The sequence below is a fragment of the Harpia harpyja genome, chromosome 6 (assembly GCF_026419915.1).
Source record: "Harpia harpyja isolate bHarHar1 chromosome 6, bHarHar1 primary haplotype, whole genome shotgun sequence".
Taxonomy (NCBI): Eukaryota; Metazoa; Chordata; class Aves; order Accipitriformes; family Accipitridae; genus Harpia; species Harpia harpyja.
Genome location: NC_068945.1, coordinates 62,481,791 through 62,496,831, shown reverse-complemented (window position 1 = coordinate 62,496,831; position 15,041 = coordinate 62,481,791). Strand labels below are relative to the sequence as shown.

The following is a 15,041-nucleotide window of genomic DNA, read 5'->3' as shown; positions in this document are numbered from 1 at the left end:
AGCAGTGAAGCAACTCCACGGCTAGTGCGGTATTCAATGCTCCAGACTAAGTAAAATATAAGCCTTAGTACCAAATTAAATGCTATCACTTTCACACCCATAACATATTAATGAAGCTCAAGGATAGAGGATCTGAACAAAATACTCATAGAACTACGATATACATGAAATCACTGACATATTTCATATAAATAGCTTAATATAAAGGTCAAAGATGCAGAAATGGGGAAAATACCAAGTATCATGCACTCCCGTACCTCAGTAACATAAGTGCTGGGTAAATCAGAGTGAGAATCCTCTTCCTGTTTCAGGCTGGTATCCGAAATCTCTTCCTCGGTTCTTACCATAACTCCATCCATCAGTTCACTACTGCTCCTGCTGCTGAATTTGGAGGCATCATCCTCATTGTAGGCTGCCTGTTCTTCATCACCCAGCTTCGACTGATGGATATCATCTGGGAAAGTATTTGTTTCTAGGGTATCGGGAGGATCTGTCAGGTCAGCTGACTGAATATCTGAATCAACAGTAAGTTCTGCCTGAGTGACAGAGGAGGAGATATCTTCAGCAGCAACGGTGCGGATTATGACACTTGGCGTGTGGCACTGCACTGTGACATTGTCACTTGTATTTAACAGATGCTCTGGCTGTAAGCAGTATTTGCAAAAAGACACACAAACAAAAACCAAAAAATGTCAGAGACTTTCCTCCAAGTTATCTTCAAATCTTTCAGCAAATAAAAGCAAAAGGATTCAAAGAACTCATTACTAAGTGTAATTTAGAGTTTTACATATATAGTATGCTAGCCCAGATCATCTGTTGACCTTTCCTGGCCTTAAATGATGAATTCATAGACTGAATTTGGTGTAAACTGTTCTTTAAGTCACAAATAATGTAAATACGTAATATGAAAGAGGCAACTGTTCAGGTGAGGATCACTGTAGATTCAAAAGATCAGAGGTTTTTCCCAATTTTGCATCACTTTTGTTATTCAATCTCCAGTTTGCTTCCCCTTCCCTCCCTCTAATAAAAAGTAATACTGTCACTACTATACAAGTTTTGTGAACACCAATATTCATTGGTGAGAGTAACTGGAAACATCAGGAAACTGTAGTATTTTGTTTTGCTGGGGGGCAAGCCACCAGAGAGAGACATCATGTTCAGCCACAGTAAGAACTAAGTTGCTTCCTAACGCTAAGTTTTGAAGCAACTTGCTTTTTAAAAACAATAAAAAAAAAAAAAGAAATTCTCACTCTTCAGTATTTTAAGCAAAGTAACAGTTATAACTTAAGAACTGCTTTGCAAATTCAACATGCACATATAGGGGCCTGCATTATTATGTTCCTGTCCCTCCACTGCTCAGACTCCAGTCTTTTCACTGCTCAAAATACATACCGATAAGGCATGAACGATGATCTGTTCTGGGGAGGCTGGAGCAGCAGCAGCAGCCGTTAGGGTCATGGTAGGACTAGTCGTCAGCGTTAAAGGAAGGCCTTGGCTTGAGCTTGTCTGTAGTAAATATGTACCTGGTGTTCCAGTCGGCTGGAGATGGAAAGACTACAAAAGACAACACAAGTTTAATACCTAAACACACTGCCTTCCTGGGCCACACTGAGCACTCAGAGCCTGTTTGTTTACATGAACTAGTCTAACTGTAACTCCCCTGGAAAACAAACAAACAAATCCAATCCCTACTGCATTGATTGCTGTACTGCACTCAAGAAGTAGAAAGAAACCCATCCATAACCTTAGACTACCAAGACAAGTACTAACTAAGGCCAAGAGTTAAGCAGGACTGTATTATGCTGTACAACAGCAGGTAAGAAAGGAACAAATTCAACTTACTCTTAACATTGAGAAGAAAGAGAAACTGTGCTATAAATTATTGAACAATGGAACTGAGAGAATCTTTACTTACTGGGAGCTTCCTCTGGCTCTGTTATGTCAGACTTCAACAAGAAAACAATGAGCACAAAGGAAAACTTCATAGCACTAAGGCATTAAGACAGATTTAAAGCATTTAACTGTAATTCACATTTTACTCCACAATTCACATTTTACTCCACAGCACTAATGAATTACACTTTCAGAAATACATTTTGCTTTGAGCTTTTAAGTTTTAGATCTCTTAACTTCCACCTTCCACTTGAGAACTATTTTTTTGGGAAATGCACAGTTCCATAGTCTAAGAAGTAGCTGTGCTTCAAAGAAAAAAACACAGTAACAAATATCAGTTCTCTGTTACTTACTGGAAGAATCTCAAAGGTCTGTAGTGTTCCACTGTTTAGTGTTATTGTCTCAGAGTCAACAGTAGCAGCAGGGGAATCAGTTGAGGCTGCAAAAGGAAGAAAAAGAGGAAAAATAAGTATGTAAACCAAAATGTTTCAGCCCTGCAGAGAGCGTAACATACTATAATTACTACACAGCAGAGTACTGTTAATTTCAGTAAGAGGAAAAAGAAAACTGACTTCTATCCTAATGACAACATTCTCTGATTGGTACCCAAGATACAATACTATTTAAAGAGGGCATTCTACAATCCAAAAAAGCAAAAGAAAGAAAGTATGGTTTTAGTGCACAGGGATAAAAGCAGACAAATAAAGTTATCTGAAGTGATCTAATTACTTTTTGGTAATGAGATTTGTAAGAGGTTCTGGTGTAATAATATCCTTTGGATCATGTATAACTTGTTTTAAAATGGTGTCAGGTTTAATATTGCTATATTTCCCATGGACCTCTTTTTTTTTTTTTTTTTTCTGTATTTTTAACCTTTTCTGCCCTTCACAGTATGTCCACCACTGATGAAACATCAGATGCTCCACAAGATATTTGCCTACCCTGTGTATTATGATTACAGTGTATAAAAGCTGTAAGTATTCTTACTACAAGTAATTATTTATGCAATTATCTCCATTAATTCTAAAAGTAACAAAGAGAAGCATTGAAAACAGTTTACATATCAGACATTTCAAGATCACCAGGTCCAAACAGCTCATACCCAAAGCTTTATAAGATATCAAAAAACCTATTCAGAGCTGTAATCATGATTTTTACTTAACTCTTTAAAAACTCAGAAGTTCCAGGAAGCTGGAGGCAAATTAATACTTTGCCTGGGATTATCCAGTAATTCCATAAATGCCGAAAGGGCAAAAGACCTGCATGACGACAGCAGTGCTCCAAGCACTGGAAACTTGGCTATCTCAGACTCTGTAGCTTCAAAGTAGAATAATTTTGGTCTCTTAAGAAGATACAAACTCTGATTCTGAAGCTTTTATTGTTGGAGTGGCATGTTCAAGGGTTCCTGCTGCAGATTTCCTGGCACTTAGTAGCAGACAGCTGTAAAGTGTGGCTTGTCTGTTACCTAGCCAGGTATGTTCATAAAGCTTACAGCAATTACCCCTTTGAAACCTTGAGCCTTCTATCAAATGCAGCTGAAAGTGGCTAATAGGTTCAGCTCTCATGGGATTGGGAAAGACAGAATACAAAATTCACTTTGATTACACAAACAGAAATTCTTCAGGAAAGCAGACTAAAATGGGGAAAAAGGTTTGTTAGGCAGACAAGGGTAAGTGACATCACAAAATAACCATTACAGGATTCAATTCAGAAAGGACGAAAAGTTACAGAATACCAGCACATCTTGCCTGCTCATCAAAACCCAATAGCTTTGACCAAGCTTGGTTCAAAGTCTGAGACCACTGACGTATTACGTCAGATAAAAAGTTCTTGGCTTGGTATTGCGCGTCATTCTAATTAAAATTTAAATCAGATAAAATGAAGATGGCACTTAGTAAGTAGATTAAGATAGGCTAATCTAATGAAATTATAAGCAGGAAATTGTTCACCAAATGCCTATCTAGTCATAGTCTGAAGAATCAATTCTTAGCCTGATTAATTAATTTTGTAATCAGCAAGACTGAAGCACTACATTTTCCTAATAAAATTCACAAGTGACAAACAGCACAAAATAGTATACAATGGAGATGACAGGCTGCATATGGAGTGACTGGACTGGCGTGACTGGAGTTACTTAGTAAGATTAGTTACAAAAACAAGCAATAAGCACTACAGTCAAGGTAGACCTGGTAATAAATGTTTGATAATGAGCAAAGTTCATCCTTAAGAGCGTGGGAAGCACCAACTTAAAGAAAAAAAATACAGTGGTTAGAGCAGATCATCAGCTGAATGTCAGTGTGACTCGGCAGCTAACACTTTCCAGAGTGTTTGTGCCTAGAAATAACTCCATAATAAACAGCAGGACTAGAAAAAACAACATTATATACCCTCTCTTCAGTGTCCTTCATCAGAACTTAGGGACAGCATATATTTTACAAAAGGAGATCTTGTACATGAAATCTATTGTTCTGGACAAGAGCTACCAGAAGAAACTTAAAGAATAGACATATACACTGTATCTTCATTAGGATGCTCGTGTACTGAAGCCTTTTCAAAGAACATGTTATATGGCAAGCTCTTGTGTGCATGCACACCGACAGACACCTACAACCCCTATGTCCAGGCACTCCAATTGCAGCTTCCTGGTACTATTGCCACAGTAATACCTTCATTTGCCTAACAAAGTTAGAAATGGGCAAATAGAATCCAGAAATCCTTAATCTCAAGTTATAGCAAGACCAAAGCAGAATTAATAAAATTCTCTAAGACATGCCCACTCCTCCTTCACCATCTTAACATAAGAAAGCTTTACGTTTCATTAGAGGACATCGAGTCATTCGTTTCAGCGACTTACAGACATGTGTAATCTGGACTGGAATCTGCAAAGCTGCCACGGGGCTTGGTGCGTTGCCTGCATTCTCCTCTAAGCGAGCCACTCGAATCTGCACGTGCTGAACCCCCGAACTGGAATTAGTGTTTGGTAATCCACTTCCAGATTTGTTCTCCGAAAGCTGGTGCCCTGGATTGTTTTTTTGGTTCTCATGGAGTTGTTTAAGACCCTTTATCAGCACTGAGAGAAAGAATACTCACGCTAAAGCATGTTGAAGAAGCACATTTGAAATGCTGCATGTGAGATTTATCCAAGATGGAAAAAGTAACCAAAATCCTTCTGAATTTGGAACCTAAACAATTTATAGAGATATATCAACTAGAAACTTAGCACATACATAAAACACATTTATAGTCAACTACTGGAGTGAACTTCATTTTCTCAAGGAATCTAGACATTTTAGGATGCTTAGAAAAAAAAAAAAAAAAGAAAACGTCATAAAATTTTGGACCTCTCTAAAAACACATATAGTATATCTCCAAGCTACAATCAAGTTCCAGTATCATTAATTGTGTAATGGTGCTATAAGAAGTAAACCCTCTAATCTTACAAAACATGGAAGTGGATTTGTTCAAGAGGTTGACAGAAGTGTCACTGGAAATAGGGAGGAAAAGAGAATTAATCTTGCAGTGGCTACACTACAATTCTTTGTCTGTGCATGAAGCGGCCCATTACTCCAGTAAAACTGCCCACCTTTCTTCCCTGTGATCACTTTGGTCCCACTGAGGGAGTGGTTGACATATATATGGTTACAAAAGCTGAGGCCTCTACTTTTCTAGCATTCAATACAGCAAACTGTTTAAACATCTCCCACTCTTGACACCATGACATTTTGTCTGGGAAAGAGAGGGGAGCCTGTTGATTCAGTGGCATATTTATATTATAGATTATTTCATGCAACAACTGTCTATTAATGTATGGTAAGCATAACAGGGCTACCCTCTCAATTGCAGCCTCCAGGCATGACTAATATATAACCACACTGACGACCACAGCAAAAGTGTCCATTAAATTACACCTTTCATTATGACATGACTAATCTCTCTAAGTTTAGTTCCTCTCCCCAAGTCAGAGAAAAGGAGGGCTGAAGGTCATGGAGACTGAAATACCCTTTGTCTCAGGCACTAGTTTCTCCAGCCAAGAATGAGAAAATGCTATGAGACACCTATTTGGGGAGCTTTATACTCCCAATTCCTCCCCTCATCCTCACTGTGCAGCTAGTTGTAGATCTACCTTCTGTCTACAGCTAAGGTTCAGCACCTCACACAGATTACATTTTAAAGGTAACAGATCTAACCTGAGGTGATACTGCTAGGCTGCAGATACATATCCTCTTCCACCTGAAGAGGTCACTGCCCTCCATACCAAAGATCATCATCATCTGAGATCTGCCAGCTGAGCTGCTTAGATACATGCTCTCACTTTAGCCAAAGTGAGGGGAGTTGGCAAAATCTACAGTTTAGGTGTATACATCAGCTTGGCTTGTTTCGACTGAAACACTTAAGAATTGCTTGTAGGAGCAATTCAGCCAGCAGATCCAAGGGGCCAGTAAGTTCCAGCAAAGGAGCAATGTGCTCTTTGGCCAGCAATGCTGTAAGTAGACAACAAAATGCAGCCTTATTCCTCTGATATTTGTGAAAGGAGCTGTCAGAAGAGAAGTGTGCAGATAGTACATTACCAGGGAATGAAACATCTTTGTGGTTTGCAATCTGTCTTTTAATGGTCCACCATTTACTCCGAAGCCACTGTGGTGAGCGGACACTACTCCATCCTTCAGCTAGTAAATCCCAATTGATGTCATTTTCATCAGAAACTTCAAGTTCCGCTATCCTGGCAGAATACAGAAAATATTTACCTGTTAGAAACTACGCTCCAGACTGGAAGGGGTGTTGCACATCTCCAGTCTTGTCACACGTAACAGCGGCAAAATGGCATGCTAGTGAATAGTCCATCAGAGCTCATGAATTGACACAGGCTTCCAAGGCGCCACGCTGCCAGAGGTCAAGCAGAATCATAAACAACAGAAGATGGACTAGACCTGTTAGATGATCCAGTCCATCTCCTTGCCATGCAGGATTACTCTCCTTATTTACATATACATTAGGACTTTGATCAGATTATTGTGAAGCATTCCAAATGATGGTACTCGCATCTTTTCTCTTTGGAAAAACCATTCCCCAAATACATCTCCAAGGCAGGAAATACTTCCTGAGGTTCACTCTGAACTTTCACTTAATTAATTTCATGTTATGATATTTACTTCTGTTTTCTCCTAAATAACACTCATCCGTCCTTAACACAGATTTTTGCCTCCTCTCAGATGCTTCTTAGCCAAAGTAGATGAAGTTAACTACAGTATTAAACAGTTCCTCATAAATCAAACCCATCAGATTCTCCAGGTAAGGGACAGTCTTCACGTAGTTTTGGCAGATGTTATGCACACACTGGATTCTACCAGAATCTGTTTGAATACTATAAATATCTCTGAACTGCCTCCAGCTCATCTGTACATGGAACATATGAAAGACAGGTGAACAACGAGAAGGGAAAAGATTTTTGTGGAAGTTAAGAAAAGTACTCTTCACAAACCAAGCAATAGCACTGAACACTCTTGCTAGCTAAAAAAAAAAAAAAAAAAAAAAAGGAAAAAAGAAAAAAGCTACCAAAACCAACCCTGCAGGATGTGTTAAGGATATCTGGACAGACCAAAACAGATACCATTTGTACAGAAATATTAAGAATTATAACCAGCACATTCTGAAATGTGGAATCACGTTCCTCATTTTGAGTTCATGTCAAACAGCTTCAGTAAATTAGTGAATATTGCTTTGTAAATAATGCTTAGATTCTCTGGATGTCTTGGCTTTTTATTCCCACCCAAAACTATCAACCCATAAAAATCCACTGGCTAAAAAGCCTGAGTTAAAGGCATTCAAAACGGCAGGAGGACTGGAGAGAGCAAAAGATTTCCAAAGTTACTACCAGGTTGCCAGTTCAAATGTAGTCAAAGATGCTGATATCCAATCAGTGTTTGGTGGCCTACATGAAATTAATTTGCAGTCTCAGTTTAGTTCTTTGTAGACAAGACGTCCACATCACAGAAACCACCACCACACTTGACCCTTGTTGGTCATCTCAGCAGAGAGGCCAAGGACTGAATGGGCAGGGAGACTGAACTACCCTCCAGTTAAGGGTTAAAGCGCATTGGTGGGGCAACGTGTGGGAAGCTTGCACGGTCGCTGCCTGTGCTGTACCTTTTCTGTGGAATAAAGAAGACTTCAGTCTCCAGGGTTTTCAATCTGACACCTTTCACGAACACTAACATTCACTAAAAAAACAAAAAACAAAAAATATGTTCAATAATAAATCTCTGGGAACTGTAAACACAGCAGTGATTTTTGGAGGGTTCTAGAGTTTTTAGTGTCTAAGAAACCAGCAAAATGGACCCCAATGGAATCCTGCTAGCATCATGTATTACAAACCTTTAAAAGTAACTAAAATAACAAACCTCAAGATCAGATTTATTTCATCTTCCTTGGTCCACTCAGTGCCCCCACTTTGTTTCCAGTTGAGATAGTTGAGCCATTTAGAGCGGCATTGCTTTTCAGAGCGTGTCCCGACCCGTTCTGCCACGGCAGCCCATGATACACCTTGTGTGACAATGTCACCTGGTTCTGTGCTAGTTAGCTCATGCACTACTTCTGCTAGTCTTTTTTCTTCTTTCTCTGTCCACTTTCCTGAAAGAGAGAAAAGCCCTCCAACTTAACTAACAGGAGATGCCCTCTGTTCTGCTCTGTAACACATCAACAGACATTTAGCTTCAGTGCCTTATTCTAGATGCAAATATTGACTTGTGAAGAAGATATAACTGTTCTTACTTACTAACAATTTAGATTATATCCATTCTTGATTAACAAATGCATAATTCCATCATTTTGCTGCCAAGTTTCTTTCTCTTCTCTTCCTCTCGCAGGTGAATGAAGGCGCACAGAACTTACCAAAATACTGACCAAAGCAAACTGGTCCAAGCTACCTGAATGGTATTAGTTGAAGTAAATTAACCACACAGCAATTTAGTATTCAGTAATGACATGAGGTCTGACTAAATTTTCCTTCCATTTGAATATATACACTACAAAATAAACAATACTTTACTCCTAAAGTGCACCTGTCTCTTAATTGACAACAAATATACAGTGTATGTTTACTTTACTCCTAAAGCACACCTGTCTCTTAATTGACAACAAATATACAGTGTATGTTTATAAACATCAAACACAAGGGAAAGTACTTTTCAATCCACCTCAATAAAATATGCTCCAGTAGCACAACATACAACGGAAAATGGACTGCAAAAATAACTGTGTTCTGATCTTTTAGAAGGGAAACTGGAGAAACCTATACCAAATACATTCTAAAAACGTCCCCAGATTTCACATTGCAAGTTCCTCAGTTCAGGGTTACAAATCTCTGAAAACACCATTGACAAAGGCAAAGGTGACAGAGTTTTAACTAGAATACCCATTACTGACACCAGCATTTACCTCACCTGTGTTGCAGGTATCCTTCATCAATCTACATCGATCTTTTACAGATGAAGCACTTCTCCCCAGTGCAGCTCCTATTGTGGCCCAATCGTTACCATGCTTTATTCTCAGCCTAAATAGAAACATGCTCATTAGCACTATATCCAGTTATGAGTTTACCAAAATATCAAATGCGATATAATAAAACCAGGATGAATGTGCAGAATGGGGAGTCACTTGATACTACAGTATTAATACTTTCTATCATCACTGCTGATTTTTCTACGTTTCTAGAAGCCTTTGGGCCAGCTAAACCACAGGATACTCACTTACAAAATGCTTAATATCTAACTGCCTTGCAGGAACGTTGTGAGGCTTAATTACTGTGTTAAATACAGTATGAATGTTTAGATAAACAGTCAACATCCATTCTACACAAGTTCCTCAGGGTTTTCAGATGGTATAGAGATCACTTGAGAAATCCAAATAATGCCCAATGAAAACCCAGGCATCCTACAATTTAAATCAAGCAAACCACTGCATAATCATTTTCATAATTTTAACTATTATTTTCCTCCCACACATGACAACAGGTTGCTTAACATGTTGAGCCATGACTCCTTTTGACACGTCTGGAACCAAAGGCACCTTGTGAATGACACAAACCAGCTAAATTGATCCAAACATATCCATCAACGCAATGAAATACACTCCCTTCCTTCCTTCAGTCCAACCTGGTTTCTTCAAACTGCTCAACACTTGAAAGCTGCAAAAGGAGATAAAGTCTGCAGCCCCTCCTGCTTGATCTATCAGGTTCACAGTGAAAATCAAAAAGCCTTGCCGACTATTTATGTCTCTCTCTAATACTACATAAGGGAGATCCTACCCTTGACCTACCACTTTCTTTAGAAATAACCTTTGCTCAGGTTTCCTAAAGAAAGGGAACGTCTGTTTTTCACAAACATAACTGCAAATGTTGACTGTGCTTGTTAAAATCTGAAACATTACTAGTTCCAACAGAAGGCTTGCTTTAGAACTTTGTTGCATATTGCTTACGTCGTGAATACACATTAGAAAATATATTAAAAAAGAAATCCAAATGTAGTTCAATTCTCTTCAGATTAATTTAGCGAACGCTATTTTCTCATAGAGTTGGAGCAGTCAAATATACTTGTAACTTTTCAGTGATTTCATATTACAAAACCTGTTAAAACTACTCAAGCTACTAAATATAAACAAGGTAGGATGACCTTGTTAATAATAAGACTTACTCTTTAAGCTTTTCAATTTCCTCAGGAGTATACCTAAGCAACAGGTAAATAAAAAGACATTATTTTAAACAGAAAGCATACAGCATAAATATTTTTGTTTTACTAACCACACAGTACACATTTAGTTACAACAAGAGATTAAGGAATTTCAGCTCTAAGAACCAATCTGACTGAACGCTTCAAAAGGTGAAGAACAAATGTCATTTTCCACATTAGTGCATTTCTAAGGTTATCTGGTCTAACATTCCTCTCATTTTCCAGCAAAATTCCTCATTCTTGGTCATCTTACTACTAAGAACAGAATTAAAATTTTGTGTATTAGTCTCAAAACCCAGCTATTTTTTCCTTCCTGTCTCAGTTCACAATCATCATAAGGCTGACCTTCCATTAAAAAAAAAAAAATCAGCATTGAGATGGTATTTTTAATTTTCAACTACCTTTAAAATCTAACATCCTTTTCAGCACTTCTGGATGGCACCATACCCACTGCTTTACAGATGGGCAAACTAAGGGCACAGGGATGAAGATCAATTAGCTCAAAATCACAGTTCCAGAAAGAAACAACAACTCAGCAGATCCATGCTTGTGTCAGTCTTCTAATCATATCAGAATTCTCTGCACCTTTGTTTTCGGGTTTTTTTTGTTTGGTTGGTTTTTTTAAGTTGTGGATACCATCAACTTAACACAACAATTGTCAAGGTTGATCTACGAGAATCAGCAGATGTGACTTATGATTAGCAAAAGCTAGGTCTGTCTGTCTAGAACCTTCTGTCTCACATATAACATGTCAAACATTAAATATATGACCCTACTCATACCAAAAAAACCATGCAGCATTAGAGGTTTTCATACTTTCCAACATGGTTTCTGTCATCATACATGCGAAGAACTCTTCTATAGACAGCAAAGAGAGGCCGATTCAGACCCCAAGCTATTGTCCTGTAGAAATCTTTTCTTTCATCTTTTGACATTTCAAATATAATTTCAGTGGCATCTTTTATTCCACGGGCCTAGAAGAAAGCATTTAAAAAAAGAACAAAACCAACCACAAACAAAACACCTTAGATAAAGTCTCCTAGAAATCGAGAAGCAGAACATTTAAGAACTAAAGCCTAGCATACTATTATGCAACTTTCTATGTATCTCAAATACTACCGTCCAAAAGTTAAACTGAGTATTTATGAATTTGCTACTTCAAATACAAACCCTTGAACACTAGGGGGGTTTTTTGTTGGTGGTTTGGGTTTTTTTTGTTTTGTTTTTTACACCAGAGTCCAGGTAGACATGGAAGCTCTAACTTTCATCCACATTAAAAAAAAAAATCTGTCCAAATGTATATTTAAGATCAAAAATTGAACTGTCATTTAGAACACCATGGAAAATACACCGTAGTGGAATTAGCCTGGGGTCATAAAAGGGAAAGTTGTCAAACAATGCTATATCAATTTATTACATAATTTTAGATATTCCTTATCTGAAAGCATTTTTTTTCAATTAAAACTACTCTTCTTGTTCTGACGGAAACTCAAAGTAAATTCAATACAAGAACATTAGAGTTAAGTATAAAAGGAAAGTTTTAGTTTAACTTCAGCTTAAACTAAAAATCACTGTATTTCAATTATTCGAAACAGTACAAGAAAGCAGATAAATGGGAAAATAATGAATCCAGCGAGTTATCAGTAACTCAAAAAAGTTATTTAGCTAGCTTAAAAAAGCTTCTCGAGATTTAAAAAATAATATTACCTGTGAATGATTTTGTGGCAGACATCCTAATACACATGTGGGCAGGCACACTTTCTACAACTAATACCGAGGATTTTTATACCAATGAAGACTAAATTCAGGGCTTTTTTTGATTCACAAATGAAGGATTCTGAACCTGTAGTACCCAGGCTATATATTCTCAGCTGTAAGGGCTCAGCTCAAAAATTCTCAGCTGTAAGCCTACCTCAAATATGACTTATGGGCAATTATCACTCTCAGCATGTTAACTGCATGCCGATTTTTACACTGAACTCTGACACCGATATATTAAGGGGAAGAAAGCAGATACAGGCATCCTGTCAGCATAGTAAACAAACACAGATATGGCATCAAAGAAGTCTGGAAGTTGTATTCAATGCTTTGTAAGGAAAATTATCTCTACTCCTAGTGCCATTTTTTTCGTCCGCCTTCATCAAAGGTTTTATGAGTGATGCATATTCAGAGAAAGAGATTAAGCCAATTGAGCATCCCGACATGAAATTTTAAAATGGGTTATATTCAGTACACAAATTAAAAGCAATGTTATGTTCAGTTGTCTTAAATCCTATGTGTGGATACAATTTTCTCATGTATTTCAAATGAGTAATGACCATTTCTACTACAAACTGATCAGAATCACTTATTGCCTATTCTGGGAAGTACTAAAGAAAGCTGGTTTCTAGCAGGAGCTGCATCACCACGCCAACTAGCAGATAACATACTTCAACACATACCTTTAAATAACGCTCAATGTTACTCATCAAAATGTCAATTTCTTCCTTTGACCACATCCCTTGCTTCCACTTATGGCCTGAAAATAGAAATGACAAACTAATTACTGAAGTGAAAGTCAGCAAAACAACAAGAACAGAAATATCAGAAAACACAGCCCTCATTACTGCAATGAACAAAGAAGAGAGTAATTTTAGCTACTTTAACTAGAATTAATTTTAAACAGATGTTATTTCAGAACTGATAAACAATCCCTAGTAACTGTCCACTAATGTTTAAATAATGTGTCAGACCCCTCTTTCAAAAACATGCATTTCTTCAAAACAGAACATGAATTCTGTATGTGCTGTCAAGCTACACTCTCAGGCTATCTCTTCAGCCATAAGTAGAAAATTTCTGTCTTTAAACTGACAGCTGAAGTTTCCACGCACGCAAATGATTCCAGAAGCTGGGACTTAAAATGTGACTCATAATACTACGTGAGGAATTGGCAACAACGTGGGATTCTCTTATATGCCTTATCACTTCCCAACATGTGAGTAGTGCTACCTACTGAGAGTGCTTTTCACAGAGGTAAATCTCTACCTAGTCTGTTTTAACAAGCTGGTCTCTATCTCTCTCCTTCTTTTGCATTGAGAATAATGCCCAGTGGTCACAGTCAAGACTGATGGCGAGTGTTTTACTCCCAAATAAAAGTGGTAAACCAATAGAAACAAACATTATGTTTTGTCTCCATCTATGCCCTTAGTAACTACAATGCCAGCTAAGCTTTAAAAGCAAACCCAATCAACTTTATTTAGAGAGAAAATTTCAAACCTGAGGTCTATCAATAAAACATTAAAACGTTCCTACCCTAAATTTATATATATATATTCCTCTTTTTTCCCCTCATGCTCATACCATACTTAATATTAACAATTGCTTATAATTAAGATTATGCTGGTGACCCAGTTTACATACTGGTGTGTGCTGGCTATCTGCCCATCTCTGCTCAGAAAAATCAGGGTACTTCCTTCTCAGCCTGCTAATTACCAGAGCTGAGGCAGAACACACCAAAGAGACTGTTTACTCAAATCCAATTATAATGAAAAGTACAGGCATTATTACTAACTCCATTGGAACTGATGAGAGAAAACTCTTCCCTTGTGCCTGATGGCTTCAATCTCTTCTTCCAAAGCTACAGAGACATACCAACAATCTACTACTGTAGCTGTGATTCACACCTCTATCCAAGCATCTGAACTGACTTAAAGGGACACTGCTACTCTTTACTGGCAATAACCTTTAATACCCAACTCTTTTAGGAAAGGAAGTATATTTTGCACTTCACATGTTTGCATATTCAGTGCCAAGATTATTATAACCTGCCCACAGGTCATGAAAGAAAGCATTATCAGGTGGAGACTGTCAGGCAACACACATCGAATTCTTAGCTACTGTAAAAGGAGATGCATATAGTTATTCCTCCACAGCTGCTCTCTGTAACAAAACATGGAGACCCCAAGAAAAGTTCAGCTAGTATGGATTCTCAAATATTTTTCTTGGCATATTTCACTGGAAATATCTTCCTCAAATTATTAATCTCTTAATTAGAATCACCAGATTTAGTGCCCTCATTCATTCACAACTGTAAATGCCACTTGTGATATATGCTCAGTTGATACGCCTCTGAGACAGCTACAAATGCAATAAGTTTCTAATATATTTAACAAGACACACATCAAACATGAGGCCACCAAGTCACATGAAAACAGTCATTTATCTCTCTGCCAAATCACCAGTACATACTCCTCCAGTCACAGCTGAGAATGTGCTGGTCCCAACCCAAGTCCTTTACCACTGGCTACTTGTCCTGGTTTCAGCTGGGATAGAGTTAACTGTCTTCCTAGTAGCTGGTACGGTGCTATGTTTTGAGTTCAGTATGTGAAGAATGTTGATAACACTGATGTCTTCAGTTGTTGCTCAGTAGTGTTTAGACTCAAGTCA

General features: G+C 37.9%; 1 protein-coding gene across 3 annotated transcripts in view; it reads right to left on the bottom strand.

Moving 5' to 3' along the window:
• The window catches only part of DMTF1 (cyclin D binding myb like transcription factor 1), a 31,379-nt gene that overhangs the window by 4,853 nt on the left and 11,485 nt on the right, over positions 1 to 15,041 (bottom strand). For all 3 annotated transcript variants that reach the window (XM_052788979.1, XM_052788980.1, XM_052788981.1), the window contains 10 exons: positions 13,058 to 13,134; positions 11,433 to 11,590; positions 10,581 to 10,613; positions 9,333 to 9,442; positions 8,292 to 8,520; positions 6,462 to 6,613; positions 4,748 to 4,963; positions 2,247 to 2,332; positions 1,393 to 1,554; positions 258 to 644 (listed from right to left, as the gene is read on the bottom strand). In XM_052788979.1, the coding sequence (XP_052644939.1) occupies positions 258 to 644; positions 1,393 to 1,554; positions 2,247 to 2,332; positions 4,748 to 4,963; positions 6,462 to 6,613; positions 8,292 to 8,520; positions 9,333 to 9,442; positions 10,581 to 10,613; positions 11,433 to 11,590; positions 13,058 to 13,134 (1,610 nt within the window). The remainder of the gene's footprint in view (positions 1 to 257; positions 645 to 1,392; positions 1,555 to 2,246; positions 2,333 to 4,747; positions 4,964 to 6,461; positions 6,614 to 8,291; positions 8,521 to 9,332; positions 9,443 to 10,580; positions 10,614 to 11,432; positions 11,591 to 13,057; positions 13,135 to 15,041) is intronic.